The 22,829-nt window shown below is 46.0% G+C and overlaps 1 protein-coding gene across 1 annotated transcript; it reads left to right on the top strand.

Moving 5' to 3' along the window:
• The first annotated feature begins 90 nt into the window (after window positions 1-90).
• Lrrc74b (leucine rich repeat containing 74B) lies at window positions 91-18,977 on the top strand. Its single transcript, XM_042666185.1, has 9 exons — window positions 91-229; window positions 1,005-1,147; window positions 1,815-1,947; window positions 3,400-3,606; window positions 12,069-12,178; window positions 13,148-13,263; window positions 15,555-15,633; window positions 16,879-16,974; window positions 18,822-18,977. Exons 1-9 carry the CDS (start codon window positions 91-93, stop codon window positions 18,975-18,977), a joined length of 1,179 nt encoding a protein of 392 aa, XP_042522119.1.
• The last annotated feature ends 3,852 nt before the right edge of the window (window positions 18,978-22,829 follow it).

The raw sequence follows: 22,829 nt of genomic DNA, 5'->3' as shown, positions 1-22,829 counted from the left end.
TGGTCAGTGAGGCAGCGGGGGCCGCCCACATTCCGGGGCAGCCTTCCAAGTGTGAGCACTGCTAGGTACAACTGAGAAGTGGGCTTAAGGATGAAAGATCCCTTCGAGGGAGCTGATGAGGATGAAGAACTGGAGGAAGGAGCGATGGCAGTCGCTGGAGCTTTTGCAGAGCTCCGAGAGGCTGAGAACAGTTTGAACGCAGATTTGGACTCGGACCAGGAAACGGAAGGTGCCCCTGGGGCAGGAGGAGCCAGGCTTGACTCTCACCTTGAGGGTTTTTCCAGCATGGGTGGACTGGCTGGGCTGAATGGGGTGTCCTTACGGTAGTCAGTGGTGCTTCGTGCCCTCTGAGCTCTGCTGGGGACAGTACGAGGGCCACCATTAGCTAGGCGTCTGTGGTTCACCCTTGTAACCCTAGCTACTCTGGAGGTTGAAATCTGAGGATCCAGATTCGAAGCCAGTCTGTGCAGGGAAGCCCATAAAACTATTTATTTCCAGGTAACCACCAAAAAGCGGGAAATGGAACATTTTAGTGATAGAGCACTAGTCTTGAGAATAAAAGCTAAGCGACAACGCCTACATCCTGAGTTCAAGACCAATATTGGGGGAGGGGCGAGGGAGAGTTCCACCATCAAGAATTCACTTCCCAGTAGCACCACTAATAATGATAATGCTAATAATACCCTTGCTTTCAGAACAATATTTAAATGCCAGACCCTGCCAAACATTCTGAAATAGGTTCAAGGCTGGAAAAACACAACCCATAGGAAAAACTAAGCTAATGGATGCATAGGGTTTAGAATTGTTTCAGTCCCCCCCCCCCCCACACACACATACAATGTTCATAAAAACACTGTGTGTATGGGGGGTACATTATGCACTTTAACATTGAACAGTATCCTAATTCTGGGAAAGAGTTTGCTTTCTCTGTAATATGAAAGCAATAGTCCTATATGCACAGGAAGAAACAGTCCATACGTGTGATGTTCCCTGTCTCTTACTAGGCATCCAGGGGCACAGAGAGCTAGCCAAGGATCCTCTCTGCCTGAGGTCTTGCCAGACCCATAGCATTATGCCTGTCTCCTGCTTTTTTCGACAACGGATTGCTGGGGAATTGAACCTTCGGCATCGTGGTCTAGGGCCTCAGGTACCTATGGAGGGACACTGGAGCAAAGCTTAAAGAAGAAGGACCAGGGAGACAGTGGCCTTGACTCTTCTTGAGTCCATTGCACATATTCAGCTGTCTTCTGTGTCAAGTATGGGACACAGGACAGAGATTGTGACTGATATCAGTATAAGGGGTGGGGAGACTGAGGGTTCCTACCTGCTTAAATTTAGGTAAGACAGGACTCCTCCAGGAGGCAAGATCTGGGTGGAGCCAAGAGGGAGAAACAGGTGTTCCCAGGGAAAGGGAAGCCTTTCCAGTTAGAAAGCATGGAGTCTAGCCAGGCACCAGTGGCTCACACCTGTAATCCAAGCTATTCAGGAGGCTGAGATCTGAGGATCGTAGTTCAAAGCCTGCCCAGGCAGGAAAGGCTGTGAGACTCTTATCTCCAATAAACCACTCAGAAACTGGAAGTGGCGCTGTGGCTCAAGTGGTAGAGCGCTAGCCTTGAGCTGAAGAGCTGAGAGACAGTGTCCAGGCCAGAGTTCAAGCTCCATGACCAACCAAAAAGAAAAAAGAGAAAGAAAAAGAAAAAGAAAGCATGGAGTCTACTGAGTCCTGGGAACATGAGCCAGATAAGTGGGTAGCCATGTTTGGAGCCCTCAGCTTTGGACAGGCCCAGCCCTCACACCCCTCTGTTCTGTGCCAGGGGGCTCAGGCTGTAGCTTTCACATTGACCAACAATCCCTCCATTAAGAGGCTGGATCTTCGGGACAATGGTCTCTGTGGGACTGGTGCAGAGGTCCTGGCAGCTGTCCTGAGAACAAGTAGCAGTATCTGTGGTAGGTACTGAGCCTGGGATGGTGGCTAGTTTGAGTCCTCCTCTTCCTCTGGGAGGAAAAGACCTTTATACTTGGGCCCTGCTGGGGGTGTGTGGCTGGGGTGGGGAGGACTGTCTTCACAGGTTGAGTTAGACCCTCTAGGGGTACAGCCAATGCTGGAGGCCACTCTCTTCCTCTGATATACCACAGCCCACTCACCCCACTGTCCTCCCCTCACTCCCACACCGGGTAGACTCTCAATGCCTGAGGCAATGTGAGAGATACAGAAACAGTGGCGGTGGTGGACAGGGTGCATCCAAATGCCAGCTCTGCACCTAAGAGAATCATTCTGTGAAATGACCCCAACCATCTTGTAGCCCTAGGAGTTGTGCTCAGCAAGTATGATGTGGTCTGCAGATAAGATGAGACAAAACCAAGATAAGGCACATAATTTCTTTCTGAATGGACAGTATGGGCCAATATTGCCAGTCCCTGGCAATGTGGCAGAGAGGGCTTCTGGATAGGGTATGGTTTTTTTTTTTTTTTTTCCATTATAATGCTTTGTTTATTATTGGATCAATATGATCGATGGCCACCTGTCAGATCTGTAACTTTATCTGGGAACCAGCAGATGGAGCTGTTACAGATAGCATTCAGAGGTTTGTTTATTCTCTTGAGCACGTGTTTCCATCCTGGGGGGGGAAATACCACTTCATTGTTAGAGCCCTGGAGTTGTTTGGTGCCAGATGTTGAACACACCTTTTCTTCTGGCCCAAGTCTGCAGAACCTGAAAGTCATTTGGATGAAAGGCTAAAGGTTTCACATGGAAAAGCCATCATGGTGGTCATTGACTCTCATTGGCAGGCTCTCAGGGCAGGGACAGATGATTTCTATGTACAAGAAGAGAATGAGATGCACGGTGTTGCTTTTCTGAATATCTCACTAAGAATTACATGCATCTGGTGATCTATCCAGGGGAAAGAAAGGCACTAGTTGATAAGGATTCACTTTGCACACACAGCATCAATATTGATAGACTTCCAAGGATGCATATGCAGAGTCTCCCTGGGGATTTGCAGGGACCATTTGTCCAGGAGGAACATCCAGTGCTGCACACCACAGTTGCTATGAGTTGTATGATGAAGGGTGCCCTGTCCATCGTGAGCTTTTGAAGATATAGGGTATGGTTTTGCTAGACCCCCTTCAACAGGGGGGTGCCACCCCTCTACTGCATTGTTCTCCACAGCCATACAGGTAGGTGGTTTTTAACCCCGTGACAAAGAGGCTCGCTGACATTGAGGAACTGGGAGGTCAGAGACCCCAAGAGATCTAGCCAGTAGCAGTAGTGGCAGAGATGCCACCATGCTACCTCATGACAGTTCCCCTGCAAAGCCCCTTTCTCTGTCATGATTCTGGGATGGAGGGAATTGGAGGAGAATTATTCCTGACTGAACAGTGGTCCTGGCCCTCCAGATGTGGACCTGTCAGAGAACCAGCTGGGAGTCACAGGGACCCAGGCCCTCTGTGCTGCCCTTGCAGAGAACCAGACTGTACAGAAGATACAGCTGGCAGGGAATCGTCTGGAGGAGCAGGCAGCTCAGCACCTTGCAGCATTCCTGCTGGCCCACACAAGCGTGAAATCCCTGGACCTCAGCTATAACGAGTTGAATGACCTAGCAGGTAATATGTGGTCTGGCCCACTATGGGACATGAAACCTTTTTTTTTTTAATCAGTCATGGGGCTTGAACTCAGGGCCTAGGCACTGTTCTTGAACTCTTTTTGCTAGCTTTCTACCACTTTGAGCTTCAGTGCCACTTCCAGTTTTCTGGTGGCTCATTGGAGATAACAGTCTCATAAACTTCTCTGCCCGGGATGGCTTTGAACTGCAATCTTCAGATCTCGGCTTACTGAATAGCTAGGATTACAGATGTGAGCCACCAGTGCATGGCAGGACATGAAACTTGATTGTTGTTCTGTTAGTGGGAGAGAGAGTTGGCAAGGCCACATTCTGCATATGCCAGAGAATATCCACATGCCATTTCTGCTTCCCACGCCCACCTTAGCCCACTCTTCTACTCTATTCATCTCAAGAATATCTCCTTGGGGGCTTGGAAGGTGGCTCAGTGGTAGATTGCTTGCCTTGCATGCATGAGGCGCTGGGTTCGATTCCTCAGCATCACATAAGCAGAAAACGCCAGAAATGATGCTATGGCTCCAGTGGTAGGGTGCTACTCTTGAGCTGAAGAGCTGAGGGACAGTGCCCAGGCCCAGAGTTCAGGCTCCACGACCAACCAAAAAAAAAAAAAATATCTTCTTTCTTACTGTTATATATGTCCACATTGATTTAATAACTAGAAGAAACACAGCCTCAAACAAAAAGTCCCTGGTTTCAAGAAGGACATGCTAGGGGCCCATGTGGAATTACAGTGACTCAATTTGAAATCCCAGCTCTTTGGGAGGCAGAGAACTAGAGAGTTGCAATTTGAGGCCAGCTAGGGCAAAAATCACATAATTTCTTACAACAGATACTATTTTAACAAATAAGTCAGGCACAGTGGCATATGCCTATAATCCCAGCTATGTAGGAGACTATAGGCAGTTGGAATGGAAGAGCTATAAGCTAAGGCCTGTCAAGGCAGTGCAACTCATACATGTGTACACAAGGAGTTGGGGTGGGACCTGGGAAGGACAAAGTTTAAACAAAGACCTTTTTTGTTTGCTTGTTTTATTGTTCTTTTTATTTCTTTATTGTTATTATAAAGGTGATGTGCGGAGGTATTTGTTTGTTTTTGTTTCTGTTTTTTGTCAGTTGAGGGGCTTGAACTCTGGGCCTGGGAGCTGTCCCTCAGCTCTTCAGCTCAAGGCTAGCACTCTATACCACTTAAGTCACAGCACCACTTCCAGTTTTCTGGTGGTTTATTGGAGTAAGGGTCTTATGGGCTTTCCTGCCCAGGCTGACTTTGAACCATGATCCTCAGATCTCAGCCTCCTGAATAGCTAGAATTACAGGTATGAGCCACCAGTGCCCAGTTAAGGTTTTTTTTTTTTGGGTCCGGTCGCGGGGCCTGAACTCTGGGCCTGGGCGCTGTCCCTCAACTCTTCAGCTCAAGGCTAGCACTCTACCACTTGAGCGTCAGCCCCACTTCCAGCTTTTTTCTTTTTGCTTATGTGGTGCTGAGGAATCGAACCCAGGGCCTCATGCATACAAGGCAAGCACTCTACCACTGAGCCACCTTCCCAGCCCCCGGTATTTTTTTTTTTTTTTTGATGCCAGTACTAGGGCCTGACATAAGGGCTTTGTCTTGGGTTCTGGCTTGGCTTTTTTTAAAAAAAATAATAAAATATTGTATTTTGCTGGGTGCTGGTGGCTCACACCTGTAATCCTAGCTACTCAGGATGCTGAGATCTGAGGATTGCAGTTCAAAGTCAGCCTGGGCAAGAAAGTCCATGAGACTCATATCTCCAATTAACCACCAGAAAACCAGAAGTGGTGCTGTGGCTCAAGTGGTAGAGTGCTAGCCTTGAGCTGAAGAGCACAGGGACTGAACCCAGGCCCAGAGTTCAAGCCCCACAACCAACCCCCAAAAAATTGCATTTTATTTCTCTTTTGTTTTGGTTTTAAGAGTACATTCGGTAAAAATTCTGGGTTAGTCATAAAAGCATCATTAGATATTGATTTTTTTCTTTTTTCTTTCTTTCTTTTTTTTTTTGCTAGAAACATAATTTTTTAATATAGAAAGTAACATTTTCTTGGCAGTTTTTTCTCCCTCTCTTTTTTTTTAATTTTTTTTATATTTTTTTCTTTTTTTTAATTTAATTTAATTTTTTTTGTGAACATACTGTACAGAGGGGTTACAATTACATGGGCAGGATAATGCATACATTTCTTATCAAGCATTGCAGCCTCCTCCTTTGTTTACCCTTCACATCCCTTCCCAGCCTTCCCCTTCCCCCCCACTTTTTTTTTGGGGGGGGGTCCAGTCGTGGGCCTGAACTCTGGGCCTGGGCGCTGTCCTTCAGCTCTTCAGCTCAAGGCTCTACCACTTGAGCCACAGCACCACTTCTGGCTTTTTGCTTTTTGCTTATGTGGTGCTGAGGAATCAAACTCAGGGCCTCAGGCATGCAAGGCGAGTGCTCTACCACTGAGCCGCCTTCCCAGCCCCTCTTTCTTTCTTTCTTGCTTGCTTGCTTGCTTACTTGTTTTCTTGCTTTCTTTCTTTCTTTCTTTCTTTCTTGCTTGCTTGCTTTCTTGTTTGCTTGCTTTCTTGCTTGCTTGCTTGCTTGCTTGCTTGCTTTCTGTTGGTTGTGGGGCTTGAAATCTGGGCCTGGGTACTGTCCCTGAGCTCTTTAGCTCAAGGCCTTGAGCTCTTCAGCTCACTCTACCACTTGAGCCACAGCACCATTTCCGGCTTTTTCTGTTTATGTGGTGCTGAGGAATTGAACCCAGGGCCTCATGCATATGAGGCAAGCACTCTACCACTGAGCCACCTTCCAAGCCCAATTTTTTTCTTTTTTTTTTTTTTTTGGGGGGGGGGGGGGTCTGGTCCAGTCGTGGGGCCTGAACTCTGGGCCTGGGCGCTGTCCTTCAGCTCTTCAGCTCAAGGCTAGCGCTCTACCACTTGAGCCACAGCACCACTTCCGGCTTTTTTTCTTTTTTGCTTATATGGTGCTAAGGACTCGAACCCAGGGTCTCAGGCATGCAAGGCAAGCGCTCTACCACTGAGCCACCTTCCCAGCCCAATTTTTTTTCTTTTTTTTGTCGGTCGTGGGGCTTGAACTCTGGGCCTGGGCGCTGTCCCTCAGCTCTTCAGCTCAAGGCGAGCGCTCTACCACTTGAGCTACAGCGCCACTTCTGGTTTTCTGGTGATTTATTGGAGATAGGAGTCTCATGGTCTCTCCTGCCCGGGCTGGCTTTGAACCGCGATCCTCAGATCTCAGCCTCCTGAGTAGCTAGGATTACAGGCGTGAGCCACCAGCTCCTGGCTCCAGTTTTTTTTCTTAATAAGTGAAATTCCAAAATATATTCACAGGTCAAGTAGAGCTTGTTGATACTGTTGGAGATTAGAGTTCCTTAAGATATACCTGCTGTCATGAAATAATTCAGAGAGTTTGATGTAGTTGTTCACATACCAGGTTTTTTTTCTGTTCATAGGCCTTAAACTCTGGTCTTGAGCACTGTCCCTGAGCTCCTTTTGCTCAAGGCTAGTGCTGTACCACTTTGACTTTTTTTGGGGGGGGGGGCAGTGGTGGTCCCTGAACTCTTGGCCTGGGCATTGTCCCTCAGTTCTTCAGCTCAAGGCTAGCGCTCTACCACTTGAGCCACAGCGACACTTTTGGCTTTTTTCTTTTTGCTTATATGGTGCTGAGGAATCAAACTCAGGGCCTCAGGCATGCAAGGCAAGCGCTCTACCACTGAGCCACCTTCCCAGCCCCTGCTGTACCACTTTGAACCACAGCTCTACTTCCAGCTTTTTCAGTGACTAATTGAAGATAAGATTCTCATGAAGTTTCCTTCCCTAGCTGTCTTTGAACCACAATCCTCAGATTTCAGCCTCCTGAGTAGTTAAAATCATAGGCTTGAGCCATCAGTGCCCAGCTTTGTACATCTTTTTTTAATTTTTTAAAATTTTTAATTGGGATTGATTACATAAATTTCACAGTATTGTGGAATAGTGATTCTCAGTTAAAGTCACAAACATGTTTTAACATTCACAAGGCAAAATGTCATTATCATGGTCTATAAAGTTTGTGAATTCTATGAGCTTTGACAATGCAACTATTTCTTCCACATCAGGTGATATGTACATTTCTTTCCTTTTGCTTAGTATAGGCTGTTCCCTCCTTTTTTCTCATTCCCTCCCTCCTATCGCTGCCCTTGATTTGCTTAGTTCATTTTCATCAATGTCCAGTGCAGCTGATGGGCTCCTCTGTTGTATAGTTTCCTGTTTCCTTCTGATTCTGTGCCCTCCTCCTAGTTTCCCTCAGATGTGCACATATATATCTATATCATATATGTGGTCAAAACATGAAGTCATTTAGAAATGATATGACAAAATTAAGTAGAGGTCCTTTGTTTCTTTAGTCCTGTTTACTTTGTCATATCTCCTTGTATTTTGAATTTAACATTCACATATCAGGGAGACCATGTGCTGTTTGTCTCCCTGATCTTGACTTACCTCACTCAAAATGATTTGTTCTAGTTCTATCCATTTCCCTGCAAATGCCTTTCTAATGGCTGCATAACATTCCATTGTATATAAGTACCACAATTTTTGGATCCATTCATCTGTAGTGGGGCATTTGGGTTGTTTCCATATCTTGGCTACTGTGAACACTGCAGCAATGAACATGAAGGTGCATGTGTCTTTGTATCCTGGTTCCTGTTGCTCAAGGTAGATGCCTAGGAGTGGTATGGCTAGGTCATGGGGAGGTCTATATTCAGCTTTGTGAGGTACTTTCAGACTGCTTTCAAAGTGGTTGTATTAGAGTACATTCCCACCAGCAGTGCAGTAGGGTTCCTCTTTCTCCACATCCCCTCCAGCATTTTTCATTGGCTGAATGTAGGATATGGGCCATACTGACTGGTATCTCAAGGTTGTTTTTATTTGCATTTCCTTTATGGCCAGGGATGATGAACGTTTCCTCATGTGTTTCTTTGCCATTTTTGTCTCTTCTGAGAAGTCTCTCTTTGGTTCCCTTGTCCATTTAATGATTGGTTTGTTAGACTTGGGAGGGATTAGTTTCTTGAATTCCCTGTAGATAATGGATATTAGTCCTTTGATATACTGCTGGTAAATAATTTTCCCAATTAGTTGGCTGTCTTTCTAGTTTGGTAGCTCTGTCTTTAGCTGTACAGAAACTTTTTATTTTAAGGTAGTCCATTTGTCAAGTCTCTCTCCAATTTGTTGTGACCCTGGAATTCCGTTCATGAAGTTCCTGCCTGTGCCTATAAGTTCAATTGTCTGTTCTACTCTGTCTGGCAGTAGTTTCAGGTTTGATGTTAAGATCTTTATCAATTTTGAGTTGATGTTAATGTATGGTGACAGGCTGGGGTCCACTTTTCGTTTTCTGCATGTGGCTGCTCAGTCTTCCTAACACCAATAGTTGAAGAGGCTGTGCTTCTTCCACTGTATGTCTTCGGCTTCTTTGTCAAATATCAGCTGACTATAGATATGTAATTTTATTTCTGGATCTTCTAATCTGTTTCATTGGTCTTTGAGTCTGTTTTTGTGCCAATACCAAGCTGTCTTTGTTATTATTGCTCTATAGTAGAGCTTGAAATCTGGTATCATGATCTTTCCTGCATTGTTTCTTTTGCCTAGAATTGTTTTGTCCATTCTAGGTCTTTTGTTGTTCCATATGAATTTTTGGATTGCTTTCTCTATTTCAGTAAAGAACGTCATTGGGATTTTGATGGAAATTGCATTGAATTTGTATACAATTTTTGGAAGTATGGCCATTTTCACAATATTGATTCTGCCTATCCAAGAATATGGAAGGTCTTTCCACTTCCTGGTGTCCTTTTTGATTCCTTTCTTGAGGCTTTTATAGTTTTCACTAAATAAGTCCTTTACATCTTTGGTTAGGATAATTCCTAGATTTTTTTTTTTTGAGGTTATTGTAAATGGGATTGTTTCCTTGATTTCCCTTTCTGCTTGTTTATTGTTGGTGTACAGAAAGGCAACTGATTTTTTCCTGGCTTGGCTTGTTTCCTTAAAACTGGCATGCTACATTTGAACCACAGCTCTACTTCCAGCTTTTTGGTGGTTAATTGGAGAAAAGTGTCTATGGACTTTCCTGCCTGGGTTAGCTTTGAACTGTTATCCTCAGATTTTAACCTCCCGACTGGCTAGGATTACAGCCATGATCTAGTAGTGCCCCTCTAAAATGAGGCCATTTTGTCCTTCCAAGACGAGATTGGAAAGTATTCCTGACTCCTTGGAAGGGTGAAGGAGTTAGATGTGAGTCTTCCCACCCAATCCAGAGTGACAGTAGCATCTACTTCATAGGTAGTGTTGCTGCAAAAGCCATTCAGACTGGACATGAAAAAGAAAAGGCCTTCTTACCCTCTACTCAGTGGAGAAAGGGGTGCCCTACAAAGTGGGCAACACTGCCCTCCCCTCTAAGCCCTGAAGGGATCTGAGGAAGGAAAACATACTCATATTTGAGAACCTAGAGCTATTAGATCCAATGCTGCTCAGAATGTCAGGCCAAGAATCTTCGTTTGCTGCAGGGAGCTCTCCAAGGTCCTAAAAGTGTTCACTGCCAGGCAAGCCAGGCAGGCTGGAGAGCATACTGTCTGAGTGCTCTAATTCGTTCATTTTTAAAATTATTTATTTATTTAGTTAGTTAGTCTTGGGGCTTGAACTCAAGGCCTGGGCACTGTACCTCAGCTCTTTTGCTCAAGGCTAGGCTCTACCACTTGAGCCATCAGCTCCACTTGCAGTTTTCTGGTGGCTCATTGGAGATAAGAGACTCACAGACTTTCCTGCCTGAGCTGGCTTTGAATTGTGATCCTCAGATCTCAGCCTCCTGAGTAGCTAGAATTACAGGTGTGAGCCACCTACACCTGCTATTTCTTCAACAGTCTAGAGCATGTTATAATTCCATCTTGATAAGGAATCAGTTTAAAACAAAACCTTACATTTTAAAAATCCTTTCTTATCTCGTCAGTTCCTCTTTTCCTTAACAAAAGCCAAGCCACCTGGCCAAAGCAGGAACTTTTAAGCAATACCCTCTGATAGAAGAGTTTTTCTCGCATGGTGCAAAGCCCTTCAGCCTATTTCAAATGCCCCTCAATCTCTTAACTCCTTGCCTCAATGTACTTGCTTCCTCCTCCCACCTCTAGCTCCATGAGTGGGTGTGTGTCTACACAGGCTTCTCTGCCTATTTGCTCTTTCCTGTGATTCCTGTCCATTATGCATCCATATATGTTGTGTAAGTTCTATCCAGTGAATATTGTGTTAGGAAAAGAGGATTACTTTAGAAACACAGGCATGGTCAAGAGATGCAAGGGAGAGTTCCAGAACAGAACAGATTTCTTTAGCTTTCTCTATTTACCCTTTTTAATACATTAATTGCCCCCTAACTTGGGCAATTTTGGTTCATAGAACAAATGGTCCAGCCGGGCGCTGGTAGCTCATGCCTGTAATCCTAGCTACACAGGAGGCTGAGAGCTGAGGATCATGGTTCAAAGCCAGCCCAGGCAGGAAAGTCTGTGAGACTCATCTCCAATTAACCACCAAAAAACCCGAAGTGGTGCTGTGGCTCAAGTGGTAGAGCACTAGCCGTGAGCTGAGGAGCTCAGGGATAGTGCCCAGGCCCAGAATTCAAGCCCCACTACTGACCAAAAAAATTAAAAAAGGGAAAAAAAGAACAAAGGGCCCATCCTAAGAAGTAGACAACATACAGCAGGATATAGTGGAGATTAGGCATACAGGAAAGGACAAACATTCATCCTATGTTTGGACAGAATCACTGTATAATATCAAACACTCAGAATCTTGTGTCTTTGCTCAAACACAGGATAGAGCAAACAAACCAGCAGTTTTATGCTAGCATCAGGCTTTCTCCTTGCACACCATCCAATCATACTTTCTATTCTCCATCATAGCTCCCACAGGACTCAAGGATCCCTAACATGATGGATTTCTCAGTTTAAAATCTCCTTTTTTGGGCTGGGTATGTGGCTTAGTGGTAGAGTGCTTGCCTAGCATGCACAAAGCCCTGGGTATGATTTCTTAGTACCACATAAACAGAGAAAGCCACAAGTAGCTCTGTGGCTCAAGTGGTAGAGTGCTAGCCTTGAGCAAAAGAAGCTCAGGAACAGCACCCAGGCCCCAAGTTCAAGTCCTAGAACTGGCAAAAATAAAAAAATAAATTCCCTCACTTTCTTGATCCCACAAAGACCATCTCTCTGCTACTAGCCCCCTGTCTGTAGTTTTTAATAGCTTAAATCTCAATTTGAATTCCTGTCTATCCAATTTTTACATGTGGATTCCTTGAGTGTGGGGCAGGCCCAGGGTAATTCATGTTGGTGATCCCTTTGCCCAGCAGAGACTCTGGCACACATTGGCATCAGTATCGTTTTTGAAGGGAATTAACAGAATGACTAAGTCTCTCAATCTTGGTGTTTCTGAAGGAGAGATCCTTGGGCCAGCCCTGGCAGAAAATACTGGACTCACTGAGCTTAACATAAGATGGAACCACCTTCGAGGGTCAGGGGCCACAGCATTTGCCAAGGGGCTGGAGGTATGAGACCCCCTACTCAGTCAGCCCCTGGGATATGTCCTTTGGGGCAGGTGTTCCCTGTCCCAGCTTTTTTGTCTCTGCAGTGCTCCAGAAAGAAGCTTTGTGGCTCCCCCCACCCCCCCGCCCAATACTGGGGATTTGATCTCAGGGCTTGGGTATTCTTCCATAGTTTTTTCACTCAAGGTTGGTTTTCTATCACTTGAACTACAGCTCCTTTTCTGGTGTGTTGGTTGTTAACTTGAGATAAAAGTCTTTCTGGGTTGACTTTCAACCACAATTCTCAACTCTCAGCCTTCTGAGTAGCTAGAACTACCAGCACCCAGTGAATCTTAAAGGTAAGCAGACCTTAAAGGATGTTTGGTGACTTTTATTTCCTGGCCACATTTAGTGGTCACTGTGCTCATCCAGATGCCAGTGGTTCACAGCTGTAATTTTAGCTCCTTAGGAGGCTGAGATCAGAGGAATGATGTTCAAAGCCAGCCAAGGCAGAAAAGTCTATAATTCTCCATCTCTAAAATAACCAGCAAAGTGACAATCTAGAGGTATGGCTGAAATGCTAGAGAACAAGCAAAGCAAGTTGACCATGATTGCAAGGCCTTGTGTCCTTGAAAGATACTCTCAAACAACTCATCTTTTTTTTTTTTTTTTTTTTTTTTGGGTCCGGTTGTGGGGCCTGAACTCTGGGCCTGGGCGCTGTCCCTCAGCTCTTTAGCTCAACCACTTCCAGGGTTTTTCTTTTTGCTTATGTGGTGCTGAGGAATCAAACCCAGGGCCTCAGGCATGCAAGGCAAGCGCTCTACCACTGAGCCAACTTCCCAGTCTGGCTCAAACAACTCACCTTTACTCTGCCCTGGAAACCCTCCCACTCTAAAGCTTGTCCTTGATCAGGCCTCCTGGATTCTGAGGCGGGGGCTCCCTGGCGTTTTGCATTTTCTGCCTGGTTTCATAGCTTTCTTCTTTGGCTTCTAGGCAAATATCTTCCTGAAAGTCCTGGACATCTCTTATAATGGCTTTGGGGACTCTGGTGCCTCTGCAGTAGGTGAGGCCCTCAAGGCCAACAATGTGTTGGAGGAACTCAACTTGAGGTGAGCACCAGGGTGCTCTGCTCCAGGGACTAGGGCCATGACAGTCTAGCTGCTATTCCATTTGATAACTGGATCTTCCACAGTCTAGCCAGGATGGAGCTTGAGCCACAATCCCAGAACACCAACTCTGTCCTTCTCACTTCAGATAATCGTGTGGGGTGTGTGTGTGTGTGTGTGTGTGTGTGTGTGTGTGTGTGTGTGTGTGTGTGTGTGTGTGTGTGTGTGTGTGTGTGTGCGCGCGCGCTCCAGTCCAGGGTCTTTAACTCAGGGGCCTGGCCACTGTCCCTGGGCTTGTTTGTACTCGAAGCTAGTGTTCTACCACTTGAGCCACATCTCGATTTCTAGCTTATTAGAGACAAGAGTTTCAGGGACTTTCCTGCTCAGGCTAGCTTTGAATCATGATCTTCAGATCTCAACCTCCTGAGTAGCTAGAATTACAGGTGTGAACCATTGGTCCCAGTTTAAGATAATCTCTTATGCACTGACACAATCCCTCCAGCTCAGATCATAAATTTGTGTGCAAAGCATCTTTAGAGGACCTGGTGGAGAATGGGCATCAACAACAGACTCCCTTCCACTCATAAAAGTCTAGTCTGGGTGAGTAAGGCACACCCTGACATTGGGGGCATACTTTTCTCAACACAAGACTGCTAAGAGCCTGCTGTGTGTGAAGGGCTTATCCCAGCCCTTGGCAGGTAATAGAGTTCAAGGTAAGACTAGCAGAAGGGAAGAGGCAGGGACCAGACAGGTCATAGGTGGCTGTGGCTGAACCCCTCACCAGGGACTCTCCCCTGAAGACACAGAAGCCCTCTTTTCCTCCCTACAGAAAAAGCCAAGGAGCCAGGCACAGATGGCTCACACCTGTGATCCTAGATGCTCAGGAGGCTGAGATCTGAGGATCACAGTTCAAAACCAGCCCAGGCAGGAAAGTCCGTGAGACTCTTATCTCCAATAAACTACTCAGAAAAAGCCAGAAGTGTTGCAATGGCTCAGATGGTAGAACACTACCCTTGAGCACAAAGAGGCTCAAGGGGGGGATGCCAAGGCTAGGTGTGGCCACAAGAGATACTGAAATTGCAGGCATAGCCAGAACTGGGGTCTGAGAAGTCAGAAGTGAGAAAAGCCCCAGAGACAGTGACCCAGAGCTCAGACTCAGAGTTTGAGTTCTAACAGGAGGAGAAGAAAAAGGAAAAGAGGACATGGACAGTGCACTGGTATTTTCCAGAACAGATGTTGTCAGAGATAGGTTGTCAGCTGGAACAGAACATATAGAAGCACCTGCTAAGATCAAAGGGTCAAGGCCACTGGGGAAGGATGTTCAAGGTGACCTCCAAAAACATCATGAAGCATCATCATAGCCATCTTCTACATATGGGCCCTTGGGCACCAGTGCAGGGCTGGAATATGAAGCTCAGCCTGGTGGATTCAATGACAGCTGCAGTAGGAACCCTGGGTCAATCGGCTGAAATATATGTGGATGGTAAAAAAAAAAAAAAAAAAAAATGATAGGACAATGATTACTGAAAATTGGGAAAGATATTAGGAGAAAGGTGGGAAAGGAAGGCTGGGGTTTTGTGTGTATAATTATATGTGTGTGTATGCTTCCACATATGAGAGGAAACCTGTCTTTTTTTTCTGGCCATTCCTGGGGCTTGCACTCAGGGCCTGGGCACTGTCCCTGGGCTTCCTTTTGCTCAAGGCTAGCACACTACCACCTGAGTCACAGCACCACTTTTGGCTTTTTCTGTTTATATGGTACTGAGGAATCTAACCCAGGGCTTCATGCATGCTATGCAAGCACTCTACCACCAAGCCACATTCCCAGCCCTGTGGTACTTGTCTTAACTATATCCTGCTTATTCACTTAATATTTTGTTTTCTAGTTTCACCCATTTGCTGCAAATGACATAATTTTATTCCTCTTTATGGCTGAACAATACTCCCTTGTAAAAATAATCCACATTTTATGTGTGTGTGTGTGTGTGTGTTAGTGATGGGACTTGAACTCAGGACCCCATACTTTTACTTGGCTTTTTTGCTCAAGGCTGGCATTCTACCACTTGAGCCACACTTCTACTTCCATCTTCTTGCTTGTTAATTGGAGATAAGAGTTTTAAGGACATTTCTTCTCAAGTTGGCTTCAAATCAGAATTCTCAGAGCTCAGTCTTCTAAGTAGTTACAATTAGAGGTATGAACCACTGGCTCCCAACTCCCACATTGTCTTTATTCATCTAGTGATGGGTACCTAGGCTGGTTCCATATTTTAATTACAATGACTTTTTGATTGCAGCAACAACCGCATCTCTGTGGTGGGAGCTCTGAGCCTGGGGTTTGGCCTCCAAGTCAACCAGACACTGAGGATTCTTGTGGTGAGTGCTACCTGAAGGAGGACACCCCAGTCCAGATCTGCCTTGTGCCAGCCTACACAGACCCCTTCCCACCTCCCTCCACCCACAGATGAGGATGAGAAGCAGTACACACCAGGCTATTGAGCCCAGATGGGGGGGAGGGTCTCCTGGTTTCCCCATTGTGACTACTTCTCCCACCTCTGGCCTGGTCCATGCTGCATCTCCAGTGTGATCCCAGAAGCTCCCCCATAGCTCCTTCCTGCCCTTTTTCCTCCTCTGCTGGAACACCTTTAACTTCACCTTCACCTTCTTCCCTGAGCTTCCTCTGGTCTTGTGGACATCCAGAGTCAGTCAGCTCAGACCTACCTACCTGAGGCCTGTGGGCCTGGCAAGAGTTCCCTTCCCCAGGGGTATAGCCGGGGAGAGAACAACTAAGTAGTGCTAAAAGCAGAAGACAGGGAAGGGGAGATGCGAGGTGAGAGTGGAGCGATGGGGGCTACTGTGCACACAGCCTGTGCCCAGGGACAGTATAACCAGCTAAGAGGTAGCATTTGGCTTTACTCCCCACCACCCGCCTTTCCCATGCTTCCCTCATTAGTTTTCACATCTCTGTCCCCCATAGGATCCCAGATTTTCTTTTCAAACTTTGATGTACATTTCCAGCCAATGTAGATGATCCCCCAAATTAACACAAATTTTAGTTCACTTGTAACACATCAGGGCTCTGGGCTCTGGTGATTTTCAGTTCCGAGTTCACAGCTCTTTCCTAAGCTGCTCAGAATTCTCTGCATGCATGCTGGAACGTTTGCATGCACCAGTGCCCAAGGGCACACCCATATATATATATACACGCTTGTACAATTCTATTTCTTCTTTTTCTTTTTCTATCCCTGCTTTTGCTCTTGATGAGCAGTTCCATGCCCAGACCCATTCACCTCTCCTGTAAAAGCCCAGAGTTCTACTCCCCTCTCAAGTGGTGTTGCTGCTTTCTCTCCTTGAACTTATCATACCGAGAAAATAAATGTTGTCGCCCCTTCTAACAGGACAGTTGTTTAAGGACCAGGTGCACTAGGTGGGTGCCTAATCAGTGTCCACTCCTTTCTTCTTCCCTCTACCCAGCACCCTCGTCAACGACACTGTCACACACAGACACATCTGCAGAAAAGCCACATTGCATGCCATCAGAGATGACAGCCCCCTCCGCCTGCGTGTTATCCTCTGGCCTCCCTGGGCTCAGCTTCTCTCTCTTGTCTATGTCTCTCTTAGGTGTCCAGGAATCCCATACGAAATGAAGGCTGCTTAGGTCTCCTTAAATCTGTCCGGGACAATCCAGCATCTGCTCTTGAGCTGTTGGATTTCTCTGTAAGAGCTTCTCCTGAACTTCATCTCTGGCCTTCTCAACAACCCTGTGAGCTATCATCATTTCCATGTTAGAGGAATAAAATGAGGATTAGAGAAAGAAAATGTCCTGCCCCAATACACTGTTTGGCTGGGTAGATGTTCTAATGTAAATCAAGAAGCCTCTCCTACTTTGCTCCTGATCTGAACAGGTAATGTTTCTGAGGTCTCACCCCTGCCTAGGTTCCTCACTAGCTAGAGACAAGACGTGGAGGGCAGTGGCAGAGTGCTCACTGTCCGTAGGTGTTTACACCTGCCAAGTCTGTACTTAAAAGGCTGTTCTCCCGGCCTCTATCCTAGGACATGTATGTCTACAAAGGGACTGTGGGGCAGGAAGATTCACTTTTGTGTCTCTGAGGGGAATTAGGTCACATTTTTGTTTAATTTTGCTTTAATATAGAAAAACATATCTTTTTTGGCCAGATACCGGGGCTTGAACTCAGGGCCTCACACTTTCATTTGGCTTTTTTTTTTTGTCAGTTGTAGGTCTTGAACTTGGGGCTAGAGGGCTGTCCCTGACCTATTTTGCTCAAGGCTAGTGCTCTACCGCCTGAGCCACAACTCCACTTACAATTTTTTGGTGGTTGGGGGCTGGGAAGGTGGCTCAGTGGTAGAGCGCTTACCTTGCATGCCTGAGGCCCTGGGTTCGATTCCACAATTTTTTGGTGGTTAATTGGAGATAATTGGACTTTCCTGCCCAGGCTGGCTTTGAACTATGATCCTCAGATCTCAGCCACCTGAGTAGCTAGGATTACAGGTGTGAAGGTGTGAGCTACCAGTGCCTGGCTCACTTGGCTTTTTTTTTTTTTTTTCTTAAGCCTGATGCTCTATCATTTGATCTATACCTCCTTGTCTGGCTTTTTGGTAGTTAAATGACAATAAGTGTCTTACAGTCTTTCTTGACCAGGCTGGTTTTGAACTGTGATCCTGGCAGGAAATACTTTTCTCAAAGGAAAGAAGTGCTGGGTGCCATTGGCTACACCTATAATCTGAGATCTGAGGAGCACAGGTCAAAGCTAACCCAGGTAGAAAAGTCTGTGAGACTCATATCCAATTAACTACCAAAAAGCCATCACTAGAGTTATGGCTCAAGTAGTAGAGCATTAGCCTTAAGCAAAAAAATAAAACCTCAGGAACAGAACTGAGGCTAGGGTTCAAGCCCAGAACTGCCACCAAAAAGAAAGAAAGGAAGATGGAAGGAAGGAAGGAAGGAAGGAAAGAAGGAAGGAAAAAGAAAGAAAGGAAGGAAGGAAGAAAGGAAGAAAGAAAGGAAGGAGGGAAGAAAGAAAGAAAGAAAGGAGGGAAGGAAGCTAAGCATGGTGTCATGTACCTATCATCCCAGCTACATAAGGAAACCTAAAGACAGGCAAATCATCTTACAGGTGCATGCCCAGTCAGAATGCAAGACCCTATCCAAAAAATCACCAGGCAAAAAGGCCTGAAGGTGTAGGTCAGAGGTTGAAGACCCATCTTACAAATGCAGGACCCTGAGTTCAACAAGCTGTTTTTGTAGTTCAACAGAATAAAAAAAGACAAAGGGTGTACTTGAAGTAGTAGAATTAAGCCAGGAGGAGCTGGGTTCAATCCCTACTACTCTCCCCTAACCTCTCACAAAGAATGAAATTGAGCATGTCCCTAATAGCCTTCCTTTTGTTCCCTTTCCTTTTCTGTATTAGTAATTTGGGGAATATGAAATTGTGGGCCACAGGAGAAAAACTGCTCAGTGGAGCTTCTTGGATAGCTGTGTATGTAAGAAAAATAATGGAGTTCTCAGAAAGGAATAATCACTGCCTTGTAATATCTCTCCTTAGGATATCCAGATAAACAGAGAATTTGATGACTTAGCAAGCTCAGTGAAGGTAATTCTTCCAGGGCTTTGCTTAAAGACTGGTGCCCACAGACCGGAGTATAAAAAAGAGTTGCTGCCACTCTTCAAACCATTGTCACCGGCATCTACCACTAAATGACTGGAGCATGGCTTCTTCACTTCATCTCCTCCAATAAGCCCTTCAACTTCCACATTGTGTGCCATTTGATTCATAACACTGTACCTTCCTCTCTGCCCTGCTGTCCTTGCTGTAATCTGGGCTGTCACTCATTCTTTTTTTCTTTATTTTGTGCCAGGACCTCATGCTCTTGCTTGGCTTTTTTTTTTTTTTCTCAAAGCTGATGATCTACCACTTGAGCTACAACTCTACTTCTGGCTTTTTGCTGGTTAATTGGACAAAAGAGTCTCATTACTTTTCTTTGCCCAGGCTGGCTTTGAACTGAGATCCTCAGATCTTAGCTTCCTGAGTAGTTAGGACTATAATTGTGAGCCACCAGTACCCAACCTGTCATCCACTTTCATAACACACGGCCCTAATATATGTTACATTGAGCTGGACACAAGGCCAAAAATGTCCCTGGCTTGCTGGTAACCTTGGCAGATGAAAGGAAAGGAAACTGAAACAAAAAAGAAGTGCAAAATTATCATTCCCAAACTCCACTAGCAATAATCAGACCATCACAACCTTTTTGGAAGACAATGTGTCATTGAGCGTTAAAGCTGCCTGTGACCTTTGATCCAATTGTTTGCCTATTCTGCTCTACATTAAAAAAATTAGATAGGCATAATATATTAATGCCTGCCAGTCATGGTAGGGCACACCTGTATCCTAGCACTCAGGAGGTAACCACAGGAGAATCATGAGTTTGAGGCTAGTTTGGACTACATAGTGAGACCCTGTTTCAAACATATAAGCAAAAAGGGGGGGAGGATAAGAAAAAGGAGGGGCTTAAAAAGTAGTATATACAGGGTGATTTTGATTAAAGTACATTATATACATGGATGTAAATGCAATTAATTTATACTACTAACATTTTTTTGTGCCAGTCCAGCTTTTTGGTAGTTAATTGGAGATAACAGTCTCATGGACTTCCCTGCCTGGGCTGGCTTTAAACTGTGATCAGATCTCAGCCTCCTGCGTAGCTAGTATTACAGTTATGAGCCACCGATGTCTAGCTTTAAATAGTTTTAAATAAAAGAAGGAAACATTTTTAAATAAAAACAAATCTGGGCTCTGGTGGCTCATTCCTGTAATCCTAGCAATTTAGGAGGCTGAGATCTGAGGACTGCAGTCCAAAGCTCTGGGCAAGGAAAAGTCCATGATTCTTATCTCCAATTAAACAGCAAAAGGCCAGAAGTAGAGCTGTGGCTTAAGTGGTAGAGCACCAGCCCTGAACAGAAAAGGCTAAATAAAGGATAGTGTCCAGGCCCTGAGTTCAAGCCCCAGTACCAGCACTAAATAAATAATCAGAGACAAGATTTTCAAAGTAGCAAGAGATATGAAACCTCAAAAAATTGGATGTCCACAAACCAGAAAGAGGAGTCTCTGGGTCTTCCAGCCTCCAAAACTGTGAGAAAATAAATTTCTGTTTCAACTACCCAGGATACGGTAATTTTTTTTTTAATGGAAATGGTGAGCTAACATACAGAAGGATTTGCTGGCCTGCCCACCACCGCCCCCCCCCCAACAAAAAGTAGGGAAGATAATGAATGGTCTTCTGGTTTCCCAGGCTTTCTGTAGACCACACTGCCCAGTTGCCAGGTGCTGGATGGAAAGGGCTTCTCAGCACCTGAGAAAGGGGCAGAAGAAGAGGAATGTGCACCTATTTTTGGCTATATGGTGGAAGGCTTCTTGGAGGTAGCAATGTTTGCAAAGACTGAATAAAAAGGGAGGAGGGCTGGGCGCCAGTGGCTCACACCTAGAATACTAGGTACTCAGGAGGCTGAGATATGAGGATCACAGTTCAAAGCCAGCCCAGGCAGGAAAGTCCATCTTATCTCCAATTAACCACCAGAAAACCGGAAGTGACACTATGGCTCAAAGTGGTAGAACACTAGTCTTGAGCTGAAGAGCTCTACGACAGCGCTCAGGCCCAGCCAGAGTTTAAGCCTCATGACAGACGACGGAAAAAAAAAAAAAGAAGGGACCATATACAGTGGTTCATGCTAAAATCCCAAAATCCCAGCTACTAGGGAAGGCGGAGGTCTAAAGGTTAGAAACTTAAGGCTGACCTAGGCAAAAACTGTCAAGATTCCATCTCAACCAACAAACAACCTGGTGCACTCCTGCAATCCCTGTTGTCCTAAGAGGTAAGGAGGGTTGCATTCCCAGACCAGCTAGGCAAAACGAGAAGTCTATCTGATAAAACAATCTAAAGCATAAAGTGCTGGGGCGCAACTCAAGTGGTAGAGGACCTACCTAGTAAGCACAAGGCCAAGTTCAAACCCGGTACACTCCTACCGGGAAAAAAAAAAAAAAGCTCTATTTCTGACCTTTTAGTAAAGCCTAAGTGAAGCTGTGGCTCAAGTGGTGGGGGAAAAAAGCACAGGGACATCACCCAGATCCTGAGTTCAAGCCCCGGGCTGAAACAAAAGAAAAGAAAAGAAAAGGCGGGATAGCAAACACGCCTGGGTGTCTAGAGTATTGCCTGCAGCATTTAGTCTTTCGCACCTGAGAGCCTTCCACGCACAGCACTATCGTTGTTGGGCACCCCAACTAGGCAGCACCATAGACAGACTTGAACGCAGGGTCCCTGGACAGTCCACGACTCTGTAGCCTTCCCGCCCAACCTGAATCCAATCAGGGAGCTCCATTACTCCAAGTGGCACAACAGCCAATCATAAATAGGATCTGAGGCTTCTTCCCGCCCCCCCAGAAGCTCTGAGCCAATGAACATCTGAGTAGCGAGGTATAAAATCGCTGCAGCGCTCGAGGTGTCCGCAGTTGAGCGCGTGGCGGCGGTTGAGGACGGGTGGTGAGTTTGTGCAGCGTTGTCGGAGCAGAGCTCACCATGGTAAAGTCCTGGGGCTCAGCAGAGGGCTCAGCAGAGGGCAATGCAGGAGCTGAGGGACCCCCTAATGCCTGGAGTGCTGGCCTCGGGCTGGACAAGAGCCAGAAGGAGGAGTCTTTGGGAGGGAGGAAGAGTTGCGATCTAGTTGGCTTTTCCTCGGTTTTCTTTGAGGACGGATGTGTTCTGAGGGCAGATGTGACCCCTTGGGCACAGATGGGAAGTGCCAAGGGTGAAGTGCGCAGCCGGCCTCTGCATCGTCCCAGATTCAGGCTGCAAAGGTGGGGGAGGGGGGAGTTTTTTTTTCTCAGGGAGTGTCACTGGCCTTGGTCTCCTTTATAATAAACAATAGCATTGGATTCCAGAACCCTGGATGGAAGCTAACTCTCTGGTCCAAGAACCACTCCAAGCTCTAAAAGTTAACCGAGGAGCTCCGAGTCACTTTGTTTACGGCTGGCTAAATCACGATGCTGGTCATGTTAGAAAGTCAAACGGGTGGCGGGGGAACGCGCTCGTGACTTAGACCTATCACCCTAACTGCTGAAGTAGATCCTGAGGATTGGGACCAGAGGCCGGCTCGAGCAGAGTCCATCTCCAAATTAACCAGCAAAATACTGAGCTGGAGGTCTGGCTGAAGTGGTGGAGCACCAATCGAGCAAGCATGAGTGGTGCCAAAAAAAAAAGCCGGGCGCCGGTGGCTCATGCTTGTAATCCTAACTACTCAGAGGCTGAGACCTGAGGATCACGGTTCAAAGCCAGCCCGGGCAGGAAAGTCCGTGAGACTCTTATCTCCAATAAACCACTAGAAAACCTGAAGTGGTGCTGTGGCTCAAGTGGTGGAGCGTTAGCCTTGAGCTGAAGAGCTGAGGAGTAGCACACAGGCCCAGAGTTCAAGCCCCACAACTGACAAAAAAAAAAAGGAAAACCAAGAACTTTAAAAATAGAAAATCGGCCCGGTGCCGGTGGCTCAAGCCTGTAATCCT

Source organism: Dipodomys spectabilis, unplaced genomic scaffold, assembly GCF_019054845.1.
Source record: "Dipodomys spectabilis isolate Male_0828 unplaced genomic scaffold, ASM1905484v1 ptg000363l, whole genome shotgun sequence".
Lineage (NCBI taxonomy): Eukaryota > Metazoa > Chordata > Mammalia > Rodentia > Heteromyidae > Dipodomys > Dipodomys spectabilis.
Note: the sequence above shows the minus strand (reverse complement) of the source record. Positions and strands in the feature narration are given on the sequence as shown.

What these genes read in the sequence shown, in the direction of transcription:
- Lrrc74b (XM_042666185.1), top strand. Translation starts at nt 91, where the DNA reads ATGAAAGATCCCTTCGAGGGAGCTGATGAGGATGAAGAACTGGAGGAA. An exon ending in CTCGGACCAGGAAACGGAAG is followed by an intron (nt 230 to 1,004) that starts GTGCCCCTGGGG and finishes GTCTCTTACTAG; the next exon opens with GCATCCAGGGGCACAGAGAG. An exon ending in AACAAGTAGCAGTATCTGTG is followed by an intron (nt 1,948 to 3,399) that starts GTAGGTACTGAG and finishes CTGGCCCTCCAG; the next exon opens with ATGTGGACCTGTCAGAGAAC.